The sequence below is a fragment of the Amblyomma americanum genome, chromosome 1, assembly GCF_052857255.1.
Source record: "Amblyomma americanum isolate KBUSLIRL-KWMA chromosome 1, ASM5285725v1, whole genome shotgun sequence".
Classification (NCBI taxonomy): domain Eukaryota; kingdom Metazoa; phylum Arthropoda; class Arachnida; order Ixodida; family Ixodidae; genus Amblyomma; species Amblyomma americanum.
The window spans coordinates 142587082-142605972 of NC_135497.1; the positions used below are offsets into that span (position 1 = coordinate 142587082).

General features: G+C 46.9%; 1 protein-coding gene across 1 annotated transcript in view; it reads right to left on the reverse strand.

Annotated features, from left to right (window-relative positions):
- Window positions 1-18891, reverse strand: part of LOC144114081 (methylthioribose-1-phosphate isomerase-like) — a 60065-nt gene that overhangs the window by 35354 nt on the left and 5820 nt on the right. The window contains exons 2-3 of the mRNA XM_077647568.1: window positions 18519-18760; window positions 13822-14035 (exon numbers count right to left, since the gene is read on the reverse strand). Of these exons, the coding sequence (XP_077503694.1) occupies window positions 13822-14035; window positions 18519-18760 (456 nt within the window). The remainder of the gene's footprint in view (window positions 1-13821; window positions 14036-18518; window positions 18761-18891) is intronic.

Genomic DNA, 18891 nt, shown 5'->3' on the forward strand with positions numbered 1-18891 from the left:
TGGATGGATGGATGGATGGATGGATGGATGGATGGATGGATGGATGGATGGATGGATGGATGGATGGATGGATGGATGGATGGATGGATGGATGGATGGATGGATGGATGGATGGATGGATGGATGGATGGATGGATGGATGGATGGATGGATGGATGGATGGATGGATGGATGGATGGATGGATGGATGGATGGATGGATGGATGGATGGATGGATGGATGGATGGATGGATGGATGGATGGATGGATGGATGGATGGATGGATGGATGGATGGATGGATGGATGGATGGATGGATGGATGGATGGATGGATGGATGGATGGATGGATGGATGGATGGATGGATGGATGGATGGATGGATGGATGGATGGATGGATGGATGGATGGATGGATGGATACGGCTGAACCCTTTATATCGGGCGGTGGCTCAAGCCACCTAGCCATGTCTTGTGAAATTTTACTCCTGTCTTGCTTTTAGCCACCAATCAGATAACCTTCGCTTGGTTACTTCTAACCTCTTAAAATCCACTTTCCCTTCACTATCCCTAAACCCCAATGCCTTGGGTAAGTCAGCCCCGCTGCCTTCCACTGTAGGGTGAAGCCCTTTACAGAAAAGTATCAAGTGTTCAGCTGTTTCCTCCTCCTCTCCGCACGCAATGCACAAAGTGTCTATCTCCTGGTACCTGACTCTATACGTCTTAGTCCGCAAAACTCCAGTCCTGGCCTCAAACAGCAAAGAACTTCCCCTACAATTATCATAGATATTTTCTTTGACAATTTCCTGTTTAAAGGTCCGGTATGTTTCCAGTGCCGATTTCATCAGCATCCCTGTTTTCCACAAAGCTCTCTCTGTTCCTTTAACCTTTTTCTTAACCGATAATTGCTGATTTGCCCCCTTACTGCTGTCCAGATATTTGCTTGTCAATTTTCTAGTTCGCTTTCTCCATTTCGTGTCAACATTCTTTATATACAGGTATCTAAAAACTTTCCTAGCCCACCGCTTTTCCTCCATCCTTCTCAATCGTTCCTCAAATGCTATCTTACTGCTAGCCTCTCTGCTTTCGAAAGACGCCCATCCCATATCACCCTGTACCCCCTGATTTGGTGTATTGCCATGTGCTCCCAAAGCTAACCTCCCTACTCCCCGTTGCCTAATTTCCAGCCTTGCTTGAACATCTGGCCTCATACACAGGACCGCATTCCCGAAGGGACCATCACCCCTTTCCAGATCCCTCTTACCACCTCATACCTATTGTAATTCCACAGTGCCCTATTTTTCATGACAGCTGCATTCCTACTAGCTTTATTCATTACATATTTTCACTACTTTTAGCACGAACTCCTGTATTCTATGCCCGCCGCCCTCTTCATTAAATATCATGACTGCAGATTTTTCCTTACTATACTTGAAGCCTAATCTATCTCCCTCTGTACTGCATATGTCTAACAACTTCTGCAGGTCTTCCTTGTTGTCAGCCATTATCACTATATCGTCCGCATATATTAGTCCCGGTAATGTCTGTTTAATCAATTCCCCTTGCTTGAAAAAAGATAGGTTGAAGCCTAGTCCGCTCCCCTCTAGCTTGGCCTCCAAACCTTGCAGGTACAACATGAACAACAAAGGGGACAGAGGACATCCTTGTCTAAGCCCCCGCTGTATCTCTACAGGCCCTGATACATTTTTTTCCCATTTTATGAGCACTCTGTTACCTCTATATATATCTTTTAAAAGATTAATTACTCCATTTTCCACATCCAATGTGCCCAATATGTCCCACAAATGCTCCTGAGTAACGTTGTCATAGGCTCCCCTAATATCCAGAAATGCTAGCAATAAGGGCCTATGTTCCTTTTCCGCAATTTCTATACACTGTGTCAATGAAAATAGATTGTCCTCCAACCTCCTTTGTTTTCGGAACCCATTCTGTAGTTCCCCTAACAACCTTCTTCTCTGCCCTTTCCCACTCTCCTTGCTCCTTGCTCTCCACTCTCCCAAGCCTGCAGTCTATCCTTTATAATTTGCATCACCACCCTGTAAACCACACATGTCACTGTTATGGGGCGATAGTTACGTCTGCTTTGTCCCCCTTTCCCTTATATATCATGTTCATTCTACTTAATCGCCATTCATCGGGGACTTTCTCATCCACTATCATTTTGTTCACTACCTGTATTAATGTTTGCTTGGATTTTGGTCCTAACTTCTTTATCAACATAATCGGGATACCATCTGGTCCTATTGATGTGCCACTAGGAACCTTCTTCTCTGCCCTTTCCCACTCTCCTTGCTCAAGTGAAGCTATTGCTGTAACCGGTCTATCCTCCGTCGATAAATTATGTACCACGTGCTTTGCTGAAAATTTTTCCGTCATCCTTCTTCCTATGTGTTTTATTGCTTCATCCCCTTCTAGTCGAATACCCTCATCTGTAACAACAAACCTTTGTTCTAGCCTAGTTTTATTACTCATTGCATTTAGATGTTTCCAGAATTTTTGGGCTGCTTTTCTATCCTTTTTATTTACTTTTGACATTCATTGGGCACCCTTTCTTCTAATTTTCTCATTAATCAAATAGGATGCGTCCCTTCTACACTTTATGAAGGTATCCCATTTTCTGTCTACTTCGGGTTTTGGTTCCCCCCTCTTCTTGGAATATCTGTGTTCCCTGGATGCTTCCTTGCGCTTTTCTATTGCCCTCTTGACCTCCTCATCCCACCAACTCTTGGGTTTGCATCTTTTCCCTTTTAGCTTTACTCGCACCTTAGCTAGCTCTAGCTCCAGTAATCGAGCTAATTTGGTATAAGTCCATTCTGTTTCACTATCCTCAAAAATTACTTTCTCGATTTGTTTGGCTGCTACTTCCAATTGCTTTTCTGAGTAAAAATTTCCCCCGGATTGTTTATCTTGCTTCAGTCCTACATTGCTTTTTCTTCTGAAGCTCAACTTGATACGCTTGTGGTCACTACCTAGACTTCTGGAACCATCTTCATCTATGCTCATTACCCCTAATCTGTTATACATCCTCTGTGACATTAGTGCATAATCTATCGTCGAGTGCAGACTCCCCGCCTCCCATGTTATGAGCCCTTCACACTTCTCGGTGCTGTTGCATACAACTAAATCATGCCTGTCACACATGTCCTGCAGCATGCTTCCTGTCGAATCCGTGTACCCATCCAGGTCTTCTATGTGTGCATTCATGTCGCCTAATATAATTATCTCGCCCTGTCCTCCTAGCTCATCAATGTCGCTTGCAATACATTCTAACATTTTCCTGTTTTCCTCTTTGGCATTAACCCCTGTCCACAGGTATACAAAGCCAAGGAGTGTTTGCTTGCCTGCCAGTGTTCCTTTTAGCCATAAATGTTCCCTGCATCCCAGTCTAACCCTTTGAAAATTCATACTTTTATGAATGAATGCCCCAATTCCACCTCCCTTTCTGCTGCCCTCTGTTCTATTTCAATATTCCCATGCGTAGTCTGGGTTACAGGGTGGTTGCTCCATGTCTCTAAGATGTGTTTCCGCTAAACCATATACCATTAATTCCTCCTGTCTTAACTGTTCTTCTATTTCCTCCCATTTCAGTCTATTCCTGCCACCTTGCATGTTAATGAAACCTATATCTGAATTAACTTGGCCCTGGCGCTTGCGTCTCTTTCTTCCCCTATGGTTCCATTGTCCGTTTGATCTTAATTCTTCCTTCTCTACACTGGTTCCTTCAGAGCTCTGGGTCCCCCCAAAAAAGCTGTTGCCTGGCGACCTATCCTACTACCCACCTTCTTGCCAGTGGCACCACCGTAGTGGATGCCATCCTGTGCAAAAGGGTGGGGCCTAACCTCGTACACCTCCCTGTTGACCTCCATCACCTCGTATCTTAGTCGTCGACTCAATAGCCTAATTACCCGATTAGTCTCCACGACCCTCCTTTCCGTTTCGCGAGCCTGCCTCTGGACCTCTGGGATTGTGCATATGGTCACATTCACACTCTCAGAGGCCTCTCTAAGCCTACGCATCCCCACCTCCAACTGCGTCTCAAGATTCTGGCTCCTCCCCTGCAGTACATCATTGAGACCAGCATGGATGACCACAAGGTGTTCGCCATCCATGCTGCCCACCACCACCTCCCGGGCTCTGGACATTGCATCCACCATGCACTTTCCCGACTGAGCCTCCACCTGCACCCGCCTGTCTGCCTTCACTGCCGTCAGAACGCCTCCCTCAACCCTCGCTACATTCGAGTCCCCGACCACCAGAACTCTCCTGCGCCCCAAACGTTCGCTTCCTAATTCCATCTGTTGGCCTCCGGATCGCTCTAGCTGACTCTCCTGCCGCTGTACGCTATTGTCGCGAGTTTCCATGCCCGCTTTAACCTTTTTCATTTCGTTCTCATTTTTCTCACTCAATGCTCGCTGCACTACAGCACTGTACGATCGACGAGCCTCGTCCCTCACCTGACACTTCTCCGAACTGGGGTGCCCAGCCGGCCGCGACCTGAGCGCTTCAACCTGTTTTTCTAGCTGGGTCCGCTTTTCCCGCTCCTCTTTAATCTCGCCCACCATTCGTTTCAACAGGGCGGCATTATTCTCCTCCTTTTTAATCAAATCGGCGACCTGAGCTTCCAGCTTAATCCGTGCCTCTCGTTCGACATGCCGGTCCGCATTAAGTGCATTAAACCCAGCTTCCCATTCCCCTTTTAACGCATGAACGGCGTCCCCAAACCGCTTGCACATCTTACACACGAAGCTAGCCTCATCCACCTCGGCTAAGCTCCCGAACCCTGTCTCATCTAAGTAACACCAACGGTCGCACTCCTGGCACTGTACTAACTCCCCGTCCTCGTCCTCCTTAACTTTCCTAGCTTGCCGACCCATCGTCCGGCCGACTACGCCTTGTGAAAGCCCGCCAAAATTTCTATGCGTAAAAACCCGCCAAGAATATTACACAAAACTTCGGCACTACGCAACGTAAAAGCCCGCCAAAATTCCTACAGAAGAAACCTTCGGCACTAGTCAACGTAAGAGCCCGCTAAAACTCCTGCACAAAAACCTTCGGCACTGCGCAACGTAAAAGCCCGCCAAAATTCCTACACAAAAAACCTTCGGCACTACGCAACGTAAACACCCGCCAAAAATCCTACACCAAAAACTTTCAGCAATACGCAAGGTAAAAGCCTTCCAAAATTTCTACGCAAAAACCTTCGGCACACACACTTCCGCTAGCCTTTCTCCCTTAACTCGGTTTAAAACTACTGCCCGACAGCATGTACAAGCGCAAAAAGGCACTTAGCTTCAGAGGTAGTCGCTGGAGCTCCGAAAAAAAGCGTCCGCCTCCGACGGTGTCACGAGATAGTGCCATCTATCGACTGCCACAAAAATTAACATAAATAACTCAGGTTAGCCCGAAAAGATGGCACTACACTTACGCACCAACTAGCACCAACTAGTGTGCCTCGAGCATTGCCGGACGCGTCTATTTGGAGCAGGAACCGATAGGGACACCAGCCCTCTAGCGCAGGAACCTAGCGCCTTATAGCCTCTAGGCATTTTAGGCGTTTCATAAATCCCTAGGTTGCGATATTTACGTGTCAAAAAGGTCATCTCGCTTTCCTTTCACGCGAGTTAATCCCGCGAACTTCAAGCGTGCGACAAAATTGCCGGTTCTTTTCCTCTCGCTGTGCTAGCTGTCGCTTCCAGCGTTTCTTAGTGCCGATTTGCAGTGGCGTTGCGCGGGGCACACGTCAGCGACATCCAACTGAAGAGATTGTGCAGGCCCCGTCTGCGGTGTTTCCCATCGGTGGAGACGTGCAGATTCAGTTTTGGTGGCTACGTACGACGTCGTGCGCATCAGTCTGCACCCTGCAGATTTCGCGATTTTTTATGTGGGGTGCAACGACCTGTCGAGGTCCAACGCGAGTGCGCAGTTTACCAGCGACAGCATCAAGATATGTGGTTGTACAATGCGCCGAACCTCGGCAAATTTATGTAACGAATTCTTATTTATAATTTTTCATCACAGGCCGTCGTCTTGCATCTGCTGCGCGACGTGGCCCCTGTGGGGCTTGTCTTCAGGATCTTGCCATCTTGCCCGGCGGGTTTGCCACGGCAGACGTTGAGGCGAGCCGTCGTTGGCTCGACCGCTGTCGCTTGTTCAACCTCAAGTGGTGACGTCGTCTCCAACTCTGGAATCTAGCTGTCCTCCAGAACGGTTCATGCTAGAGGAGTCCTACCCAAGGGTGTTGCCTTCCTGTACTCTGGTTGAGAGAACTGTAAATATGCAAACCCTAGTGAAGCTTTTGGATGATTTTTGCCTATGCAGTGACTCATTTGATACAGCCTTGAAGCAGTATGCAAGGGCAACGTAGCTGTGTTCATGAGAACTGCATATTACTGTGTGCTAGAGTCAAAATTGCTCCATTTGTACAGCATGCCATCTTGCAGTTGAGTCACAAAAGACAATGTAGTGTCATTAAAATTAATCTTACAGCTAAATGCACATCGAGTGCTCTTCTATCGATGGACATACCACTGTCACAGTCTATCACTGGCTAGTATGTCAGGACCATCACAGACCGACGTTCCCTTAGCCATATCCTTAATAGCTTCACTTGTGCCCTCTTGTAGAATTTGCAGCACTTCTTACTGGTTGATATCACAATTGTCATAGTGAATGGTTTTGCAAAAAGGTTTAAATATTTTCAAGCGCACATTTGCTCATCAGAAGCCATAATTTGGAGTCTATTTCATGTTCTCTAGTCATGGCTTGCCTGAATTCATTGCCTCTCACTGCGGTCCAGCATTTACCGCTGGTTTCAAGATATTTCTGCACAACAATTTGGACCACTGCATCATGTCTTCCTGCATAATGGTGTTGCTGCAGATTTGGTCCAAACACCTCAGTCCACACTCAGGAAAGTCGCTGATAAAAAGTGCTGTTTTTCGTCCTGGCGGAGCTTACGTTTTATGGTCATGTATAGCAAAGCATTTTTCGTTACTGTTAGCCATTTTGCATAATATTATACTGTCAAAAACAATAAAATAATATGCACACTACAACTGGCAAACAAATACAAAACGATGCTTCAAGAATCGGCACCAGTAATGGCACAGATCTGGGTGTATCGCAAATGGTGCAATGATGCCATCGAAGCTGCTGCAGACAGTGTTTCGAAACTAGCAAATGCCTGACATAAGATGTCTAATCCTGTTACCAGTACACTATAAATAGAATAATCGTTCGTTAAAATTAAGGCACAATTGAGTTTGATCTTATTTCAGAATTTAGACAATATATGCAATTCTCTCTGGACAGGGCTAAAAGATGACACACGTGGTCACCTGACTAGGCCCTAGTGCCGGCGCTCGGTCGCTGCAAGCACCTGCTGAGCATTGCCAATTGGCACAGGAAAAGGAACACTGGAGAGCTTTCTGCAATGCCTTTGGCAGCAATGTACTATTCTAGGGTAACAGATCCCCCTCTCTCCAGGTTCCGACCTGTGCCACTCCGTGTGTGGGCGCCACCTGACAATGCACTTCTGGTTTTGAGAAGAGCCCACTGTGCTGGTCTCGACACCGGAAGTGCTTTGTCAGGTGGCACCCACACTCACAGTGGCACAGGTCAGAACCTGGAGAGAGGGGGGGGGGGGGGGTTGTCTGTTACTTTTGCCCATTATAGTGTACTCTACCTCCCACTAGGCTTTAGTTAGTTGGGTTAGCTTCTCCTCATCATGCGATGTTGTGTGGAAAATCAGTACAAGAGACCGAAGGTCACCCTCAAGCATACCCCAAGTTCACCTTGTCACACGGTTTCACAGCGCAAGCACTGCCAGCATGCAGGTGCTAAGGCCGCGCAGCTAACCTGTCTTTGCATGCGCAAAGTGATCGAAGAGCGCCATTAGGAGAAGCGCCACTTGCAAGGGCACGGCACGCAGTTCGATATATTGCGCGACTTCAGTCTACATTCACACTGGGTTTTCAAGGGGATAATCTGTGTGTGCGATATACAATTAAACCTCGATTCAACGAAGTCGGTAACAACGCACTCGTCTCAAGTTTTGGTTTTTCTGTCATCATCCTCTTGTAAGTGCCACAAGCACACCGCAGGTATGAAGCCACCGCTGTCTGCGATGCAACCTCGAAGCTGTAGCGTCGACGGCAGCCTCGCGACCGGCCATGTCGTTGGCCCCCTCCCTCCCTCGCATTTCCCTTACTCTTCTATCTTTCTTCATTTCGGCGAGAACGAGGAGAGTGTCCTCCAATCATCAACCAATGAAATGAAATCAGGCCAACCCTGCTCCTCATTTGCTGCCATAAGCATGAGTGTGTGTTTTTTTTTCCACATGCGCGCATCGACTGAGCTGGAAGCAAGGTTGTAAGGTGTGAAGCTTACGACAGGCTTCACAGCTGATGGGTGTGCCAACGTCATTGACCTTCCAGTCCTTTTTCCCAAGTTTTGGGCATCCGTAAACGTAAACGTGATAAACGTGGCGCACTGACTTCGAGCACAAGCAGCGTGTCACACTCGGCGCCGATTTGCTGATTTCGGACGAGATAGCGAGAGCCACGGGCTGGCCTGGGAGACTGCCAAGGCTTCGCAGACGCTCGTGGCAGCGCCACCCACACTGCCCCAGATGGCGCAGCCGGCGGCGTGCTCACCACTGTGATCATCGTCATATTTACGTCTGCCATACGCACTGTATGTGAGAGCAGTGCGGCGCCCATATCATGGACGTGCACCGATACAAACTTCGGCACGCGCTCCGCTCAACCGCTTATTCCCGGGATACAAGTTTTCCGCAGGTTCGATTCCAGTCAGCGATGAAATTTCATTGCATTGAAAGTGCGCCAAAATCTACTTCGTTATGTTGAGGCTAAAAATATATGTTGTTCTATGGACGCAAAGTTATGAAAACTGGAATACTTCCTTACATCGAGGATTTCGTTATATTGGAGTTTGTTACATCGAGGTTTAACAGTACATGAGCTCGACTGCACTTCTGGCACACAAAAAAAGGTTAAACAGCGAAATAGGCATTTCCAAAATAGGATTTTTATAACGCACAGGGCCATTACATGAAAAAAGGAGTGCACTGAAGTTTGTCACACTCACAGAAGCTATGTCGACCTTTTGCCAAGATGGCCACCAGAAATTGGGGGAGTCAACCTACGCGTGGAGCCTATAGCTAATTGTAGGACTTTTGACTGCTGGTGCGCTGTGGCTGTTGCTTTTAACCGGTGCCTCCACAGACGCCTGCGAGGCATATCTTCGCGTCACACGCCTGGCGTCATAACGCGTCAGGCGTCGCACGATCAGGGGCATTCATCTCCATGTGCCTTGTGCTCGCGCCTTCATGCTTGATTAGCGAATTTCACGAGAAGAGCGGCTGGAACAGCTGCAGTCAGCTCGGACTCGTCTCATGCAATTCAAGGGAGTCGCGCATCCTCCGACTCGTGTACGCCGCCATGCCGGTTACAACACATGAGCGGCACGGGTAGTGCGGGCACCGACACCTAGCAGGCACAGATCTGGGTGCCTGCTGCTCGCATCTTCTCCTGAGTGCATGCGCAGGCGCACGGCACGTGCGCCTGTGTCCATAGAATCGTCGCGGCTTTAGCTGTGTGCACTGCATGATGCCATCCTACAGCAGGTACGCTGAACCGAAGACATGATGCGAGCATTCCAGAAACGTTATTCACTTGATAATGAATACTTTACTATTCGACCAAACATGTGCATAAGCTTAATAAATAACCCAACACAAGAGCCATTAATAACATGCCCCTTGTGCCTGCAGGCACTATCAAAGTTCTCAATACTCTTTCACATGCAGCAATATTCCCTTTTGTGTTGTGCCCAGGTACATCCAGTACTGATCAGACAAGAAACGAGGCAATGCAGCGCCCACATTTCAGCAAATGCCACCTGTGCAATTATTAGAGATGCACACCAACCAACAGATTGGGCAGAAAACCCTGTATGAGTGTGTCAGCTGCCCTCTTTTGAGCTGTAGGTTGAAGAACCAGTGGTCAGTTGCACCACCCTTGTATTTTCTGAAATAATTTTTCATGGTTAACAGATTTTTGATTCCATATTCGAAGCCATTTTTCATCATAATCATGTCCAATTCATACTCAAAAATTTCAATATTCGTACACCCCTACCTATTGACCTATTGGTTTGGTTTACGGGGTTTAGTGTACCAAAACAACTCGGCTATGAGGGACGCCGTAGTGGAGGGCTCGAGATAACTTTGACGACTTGGGGTATTTTAACTGACATCGCATAGTACATGGGCTTCTAGCATTTCGCCTCCATCGAAATGCGACTGCCGCGGCCGGGATCGAACCCGCGTCTTTTGGGTCGGCAGCCGAGCGCAACAACCACTGAGCCACCGCAGCGGGCTATAGGTAACAAGTTTGAACCAAGTGATGGGAAAATTTCTTTAATTTCTTTAATTTAATTTTTAAGCCTACCATTGTACGTTGTGTAATTGATTCCTTGAATAATGTGCTGAAAAAGTTGCTTACCACAGCAATGTCATCAACCAATCGGATGTGTTGCCGAAGTGTCATTAATTCTTACACATGGTTCTTTTCAACTAAACCCCTGAATGTCTCCTCTAAGCATCGAGTGAATAACAGCAAAACGATTGTTGCAAGCCCTCAAGCCATGCAAGGGACGGCACCTGTCGACGACGAATTCGGCACTAGGGCATGCAATGCAGCGCGAGCGGTGTTATAAACATGTCAGTTGGAAACCCGACACTGCTTCAACACCATTGCTCCGACAATATCACGTCACTCTGGCCGACACCCTTCTTAAGTGGTATTTGCTCACTCCTCCTGTGATGGACCACGGTCTGTGTGACATTCTTGTAGATATTTTTCAACATATCTAAAGAGCTCTGCCACGCCCTGCTTATGCAGTCCCTGCATGACTCCTCACATTTCAACTGAATCAAATATTTCACCGTAATTGTAACGTATACATCAGGTGTATCTTACCGGTACTCACCTATGGGACTGAAACATAGAAATGAATTAAAATGGTTCAACTTAAGTTAAAGACGACGCAGAGAGCTATGGAAAGGACAATGATAGGTGTAACGTTAAAAGGCAGGAAGCGGGCAGAGTGGGTGAGGGAACAAACACGATTTAATGACATCCTAGTCAAAATGTAGAGGAAAAAATGGGCTTGGACAGGGCATATAATGCGAAGGCAGGATAACCGCTGGTCCTTAATGGTAATGGAGTGGATTCCAAGAAAAGGCAAGCATAGCAGGGGGCGGCATAAAGTTAGGAGGGCCGATTAAAAAAAAGGTCTGCGTGGGCAAGGTGGCTGCAGCTGACACAGGGTAGGGTTAATTAGAAAGCTATGAAAGAGGCCTCTGTCCTAATGATGATGACGATAATGAATCTACGAAGACGATACGTAAGTTTATCGTATTCTTCATTTCATTATAGCCCGATTGATGGCATGATTACTGTAAGTTGTCGAATTGGCTGTGTCAATTTTGATCTTCCGATCCCATTACCAGTTGCCTCAATAAATAGCTTGTAAGTGATAGGTAGCAAGGTAAGCAATTAGTGCTCTATATTGTCCTTCCTATAGATTGAAATTACTCAAGACTTCATCCATACTTCTAGTACAGTCAAGGTAGTGAGAAACTGCATGAACAGAATGACAAGATTTTTTAACACAATGTCCCCACTGTCCTCCAACAGGTCTCTAGTTATCCGATCCCCACTTTCAGCTTCTTCCGCTCAGCATCGAGATCACAGCTTTCCTTACTTTCTCAACCAACTTTCATTTCTTTGGGGCCACTACTTCAAATGTTAGTACTCTGTTTACTCTAGCTTGCCCTGACACTTCAACTACCTTCCTCATATAGCCAATGATGTTGCCATCTTCGTCTCTTAATGTCTAAATCTCGCTTCTCCTCATGGCTTGTCTTAACTTCCATCCACGCTCCCAGTTAATCGTCCGTACGCCACTGAAACGGCTCAGCTAGTGTTACCTTATCTGTGACACTCAAAAGAGAGCAAATCATTTCACTTGTGTTAGGACTTTCATGCTCTGGCAGTTCTTAATCAAGTTCTTTGGTTTTTGGGAAGCTAGTCAGCACCCCACCCCGCTGCCCTACCTCTTAACATCTACTGCACACACTGCACTCATACTGGTAAGCTTCTCCCATTCAGTGGGTGTAGTACACGAAGCAATGTCCCCTTCCTCATCACCATCATCATCATCCTGACTACACCCACTGCAGGGCAAAGGCCTCTCCCATGTCTTTCCAATTAACCCACTCTTCAGCCAGCTCTCCCGCAAACTTCCCCGCAAACTTCTTAATCTCATCCGCCCCCATACCTTTCTGCCGCACCTTGCTAGGCTTGCCTTCTCTGGCAATCCACTCCATTACCCTTGAGGACCAGCTATCATCTTGCCTACGCTTTACATGCCCTGCACAAGCCCATTTATTCCTCTTGATTTCGACTAGGATGTCATTAACACACGTTTGTTCCCTCACCCACTCTGCCTGCTCCCTGTCTCTTAAAGTTACACTGATCATTTTTCTTTCCATAGCTCGCTGTGTTTTCCTTAGCTTCAAATCAGATATTATATTATCAAGCGAGATCCAGAGCTGCTGCACTTTTCCACTCACCGCCAACTTGTTTAACTGCTTCCTCCTCGCAACTGTTCGTAGACTAATTCTAGACTAGGCTAACTTGAGACCTTACCATCCTATGAACACTACCTCTCCTCTTGCCTAAGACTTCTGCATCTCAGATACTACCAGGATGAGCACAATTTATTAAGCAAGCTTAATTTTCAGTCACCCCTTCCGGGCTCTTTTACATTCACTTCCTGTTCCAGTGTTCGTGGAATAAAGTATTCTGACTCTTCGATTACAATTCTGTCAACATTTCGCTCCTACTACAAGCTGCCACGGTGGCTCAGTGGTTATGGTGCTCGGCTGCAGACCCGAAAGACGCGGGTTCGATCCTGGTCGCGGAGGTCGCATTTCGGCGAAAGCGAAATTCTAGTGGCTTGTGTACTGCGCAATGTCAGTGCAGGTTAAAGAACCCCAGGTGGTCGAAATTTCCGGAGCCCTTCACTGCAGTGTCCCTCATAGCATGAGTCGCTTTGGTACGGCAAATCCCCATTAACCATAAACCAATCTCCCCTATTACTCTAGAGGCTATGCCATTACTTCCTAAAGTCAACTCACCTGCCTTCCCTGCTTTCGCGCAGAAGGAGACATATGTAGCAAGTTCTGCGGTTTCACGTTACCCACTGCCTACTCAAAATCTTCAAACCTTTTAAACATCTCACCATCGGGACTGGTTGCTGAAGCGCACCATGGCACAAGTTATTTTATCATCCACACAAGACGAGGTCAAAGACCAACTTTCCTTGCCTTTTTTCGCCGTTAAGCCAAGCTCTAGGCCAGGAAAAAGCTTGTACCCATCCCCAATGGGTATCCAGTGGCATTGGGGATCAAACCCCGCACCTCCCGCATGAGAGACGAATGCCCAAACCACTGGGCCAGCAATGCGGTCAACCTTGCACTATATTACGGCGGTTGCCACTCCCCCAGTATTGCCTATAGGTTTGCTGAAGTTGCCCGCTGTGCTTTCACTGGTAAGGAACCCTGCATCATAACTGTGGTGGTGGATATTTGCAGTGACATGAGAATCTGAATCGACCACTTCGCGTACATGAAACTGCGAATGCCGTGCAGCCACGCTATTGTGCTCCTCCAAATGGAGCAACCATGCTTCAAATTGCTTTCCGCTATGTAAATAAAGTATCTAAAGACTGGCACTTCCTCTAGCAGCAACGCCTTGGCCTCCTCACCGAGTGCAGTGCCGTAACCCGCCGTGGCCAAGGTGCCCGCGTTGCAATGGGTGAGCACGCCCAGTTTGTCGTCGCCAGCCGCTGCCCGACAGTTGGCCACCACGTGATCTGCTCCGTACTGGCCAATGAGTTGGTTGGCGGCGAAGTCTGCGGCTAGCATGCCTTCTGCCTCGGCACAGATTCTGCGTGGACAGCGAGCCAATGTGCAACCTCAACAGATTAACACTCATTCAGCCTCATTTGAGAACAAAACAAAGCCCAGGTGAAAGACAAAACGTGCAATTCATGGTTCCCCTCATTCCTTTTCACATCAAGGGCGTGCAGTGAGGACAAGGATTATTTTGAATAATAATAGTTCAAACCCACCATCCTAGACAGGAAGATAAATACACTTCTCGAAGATGCATGAGCAACACAATAGCAGGCACTCAGTCAATGCTGCCTGTATTAGTGCTTTTTGACGAAAAGGAAATGGTGCAGTATCTGTCTCGCATACCGGCGAACTCCTCCCCACACTTGAACCACGCCATAAGGAAAGAGATAAAGGAGGGAGTGAAAGAAGAAAGAGAGAGAGAGGTGCGGTAGTGGAGGTCTCCAGAATAATTTTGGCCACCCGGGAATCTTTAAGGTGCACTGATATGGCAAAGCACACCTACGTATTTTGCATTGCCTCTTCTTTAATGACAGCCACACCATTCGCACTGCAATGGGAGACCTTTGGACTCCCCTGTTCGCTCCCTTGTTGCGATATAGCACCACTGGCAGGGAGACACGGCTTATGGTATGGGACCAGCTGCTGGCATGGCTGGCTAATGCTCCTCTCTAAAACACCACCTCACGAAGAAAAGAAGAACATTTGTTCATTTCCCAGTGTGGATCGCTAATGATGGCTGCCCTCTCCATTTCCCAGTTAATGCAGGACCGTAAAGAAAGGGGTGGTTTGAGAGGACTTGATTTGTTGCAACCGGGGCTATCTAGCTAGCACCAGAGTGGTGATGGGAAATGGCTGAGTCCAAGCTGTGACGAGCAATCACAAAGGCTGCTATGTAAGGAGTGCTGCACATGCTGTGAGCTGCATTATTTACTTTACTTGACTCTACATTCAAAATTAGCCATCGCCCAATTCCCACTATGCAAGCTTCCATGTCCCGCCAGTTGGGAAAACTTTCAGAGCATGATCAAGTTTCCAGGCTCCAACTTCCCTCAAAGGATTTCATCCGCTGTCACATATAACTCAGTCATGCTGCCTCATGAAAAATAACAGCTAAAAGTCCTTCTCTACAAAGGTAAAATGCCTGAAAGGCCAGCTGCTCAAGCAATTTAAGCCGAGAGAACACTATTTAATAATTCGGCCCAAACTTAGAAAAGTTCTTCTGCTGCTGGTGAAAGAATGGAAAGGGGTCAGCAGTATATGAGCTTAGTGGAAACAATTCAAGCAAATGGTTTCAAACGTAAATGAAAAGTGTCTTATATCAAACAGTGGTTTTTTGGCGCTGCTGGCATTTAACTATTGTCAATATTTCATGGAACTGAGAATTCTTGTGAATATCCTTGCTTCTGCTGCACAATTTGTAAAGGAGACTGTGTTCTTGAGTCTCCAATCGAGTTGTTTATTTCTCAAGCTGTTTTAGCATGGAGTGTCCTCCATCAACTGATAGATAATGTTAGTTACTGTTCTACAGATATTATTATTGTCAAATGTACCTTCACTATTTAAACACAAATGCAAATAAAAAAGAGCAAGCAAGGATTTCTGATGTCGGCTCCAAAGGGACACAGACAGCAGCTCCATTCAGCTGCTGTTCTCAGCAACAATAGACTCTATGGCTCTTTTCCGGCTAGGCTCAAGCAGGCTCAAGAGACACATTTATGGCTGAGAAAACTGGATTTAAAAATTTTCCCACCCCTCAATTGAAACTTGCGATGTCTACACCAATGATGACGCCATGACCGCTGTTAGAAAGTGAATGGTGGTGTAACGTAGTCTCTGGGGTCCACTCGCAAAAAACTGTATTGATGTCACCGCAATTTGCTTCTGAAATCGGGGCAGTGATGGTGACGCCAGTGCTTAAATTTCTGGCCTCTTCTATAGCTTGCCAAAGCTCCGTTTCAAGTGTTCAAGTGAAAATAGTCTCATTGTGTTTAGAACACCTTAATCCATCGGTACAGGACAGCTTCAATTTGTCGTCAAGTGTCATTTTACGCTGGCTTCTCTTGAGTGTTGCAGTTGACAAAGGCACGAGGAAGTTCAATCATGACTAGAGCTGGGATTTTTGGTACATGTGCCAATTTTGAAGTACCCCAATAATTGTGCTCGCTATCACTAGACATCTGGCAAGCTACTTGCACCAAATTCTTCTCAAGTTTCTTGTCCCGAATTTACGCTGAGTGCCCAGGACAATTACAGTCAGTAAGTCTTTTTTTCTTCACGCACACGTGGATGATTCAGCCATTAACTTTTAACTGAACACAACTTATTGCTTTCTCTGTTCTGTAGACAACATGCTCTTCTGCCTCACACTGAATGGATCCTTTCATTGGCTTCCGACTATCAGTGCCAGCTTTGCAAAAGAAACTACCGGTGGGACAATTCGGCATATATTTATGAATTCTTGCCAAGAATTCTGATCCAGTGGACGAGACTATGAAAGACTGACAATCATAATGACTGCCCAAGCTTCAGATATGGAAGCTGTCCTGCCAAATCTCAAACCTAAGGGTTCCCTAACCTGAAGCATGTTACTTCCGTTGCCCACACACTGCACCGCATGCCAGAGGAGATTCGCGGCGTGCATGCTAGAGTTAACACATTTGAGTCTGAAATGCTCTCGAATTATAAGCAGTAACACCTGGTTTTCATCTCCACTACAAGCCTTCCCTTGCCACCTGGATTAGTAGCGGCTCATTGAGATACATTTATAAGAGCAGCAAAGTATTAAGCAGGGAATCGCAACTAGGTAGCAGCCCCAGTGAAGGAATTAAAGGTGACATTTGCTGCCACAGAGCTGCTACAAGAATACAAAACATAAAACTGAGCAGGGGACAAGACACAGGATAGAAGCAAACCGCACGAGCTCAGACTAACAACTGCTTTATTTGAGCGAAACCGCTTTCCTTCAAAAGCAAAAGGCATGTGCCACAAACATTCAACGCACCACACCCAGTGAAATCATCTTATCAAACCAAGAAAGTGAAGCTCTTTCTTACAGGTGTATCAATGCCTCACTAACACACTTATCAGGCCCAGAACATACAATGAGCAAGGCTTCAATGATTTCACGTGCCTTTTTGTCCTTTGCACGGCCTATAATTTTTTATGCATGAGAAGTGGCGTGCATTGTTCTTTTCCTTTTTTATTCTTTTCACAAGAGTGCCAGTGTTTTGGCAGGTGCTGCCCACAATCCGAAGTCAACGAGTTCATGTGCTCTTGAAGACGCTTATCAATGCAACGTCCCATCCGCCCTGCATATACGGAACCGCAGCTGAGAGGAATCTCATAACAACTTCTGTTCTGCAGGGCATGTACTTAGATCTGTGGTCAATTCCACATCCTGATTTCTTCCGATTATTTTCAAGGGACAAAAGGGACACGTGCAAGGGACAAAAAGGCGCGTGAAACCATTGAAGCCTTGCACATTGTAAGTTCTGGGCCTGATAAGTGTGTTGGTGTAGCATCGATACACCTGTATAAGAAAGAGCTCCACTTTCTTGGTTTGAAAAGATGATTTCGCTGGGTGTATTGCTTTGAGTGTTTGTGGCGCATGCGTTTTGCTTTTGAAGGAAAGCGGTTTCGCTCCAATAAATCAGTTGTTAGTCTGAGCTCGTCCTTTTTGCTTCTATCCTGTGTCTTGTCCCCTGCGCAGTTTTATGTTTTGTAATCATGTCATACCAACCAGCCCCTCATCGCTCACTCTTGCTACAAGAAACTGCAACAAGCACTGTCCTAACCATAGAGGTGTACAGTATCGGGAAGTAAGCTTGTATGTTTGTTTGTTTATGCAGTTTAACATCCCAAGGCGACTCGGGCTATGAGGGACACCGTAATGGAAGGCTCAGGGAATTTCGACCACCTGGGGTTGTTTAACGTGCACTGACATCGCACAGCACACGGGCCTCTAGAATGTCGCCTCCATTGAAATTCGACTGCTGTGGCTGGGATCGAACCAGTGTCTTTCAGGTCAGTAGCCAAGCACCATACCACTGAGCCACCGTGGCGGCTTTGGGAAGCATGGAATTAAAACAGACCCTATGGCTTGGCCAAAAAACAAGCACTCCGAATTCTGCCTGTCACCTCCATATAAGTCAAACGGTCCTTCCGCCCTCAAGAATACAACATTGGACAAAAGACACAACCTGAGCAACGAGGCCCTGGAGATGTTTCTAATCTTTTTCTTCCACTGAAGAAAGTAACAGATACATGCGCTTTGGTGTAAAGAATACCACCAAGATTCCATGTTGCTTCATCTAAGGATATCTGAAGGCAAAAAAAAAGCTTTGAAAGCACTCTCACACGTGGATTGTCCCAAAATATGTCCAGACATTTTCTGTTTTTCTGCTTCACGATTTCAGTCAAACCCTTGTCCTGGTAATCCCAGTGCTTATTATGACAAGCTTTAGTGACGAACAAAGCAAAGCAGAGTCTGAAGCAGAGCTACAGCTTCTTACATATCGCGCATCGCCTCCACGGAGAGCCCTTCATATTTGGCAAGTGTGTCAGCCATGCTGCCCAGGTGGGCGGCCACGTAGGCCAGGTTGGCAGCCCTCGGGCGAGATGTGCTGATGTAGTCCAGCAAAAAGTGTACAAGGGCAGCCAGGTCCGCTCGACTTGGGGGCAGCCGGGCTCGCTGCGTAAGATCTACAGCCACGCCGAGGGCAGCCACCATGGCAATGGCTGGCGCACCCTGCACCTGCAGTCCAGTATTTTGCACCTTGTTATTTCGCAGTGCTTTCTTTGATGTCCCACTACCAGCACTACCCCAGTGCAGATGCCTGATGCACTGAAAGAGCAGGCAGGTGCTAAACAGTGCCACAGAAAATT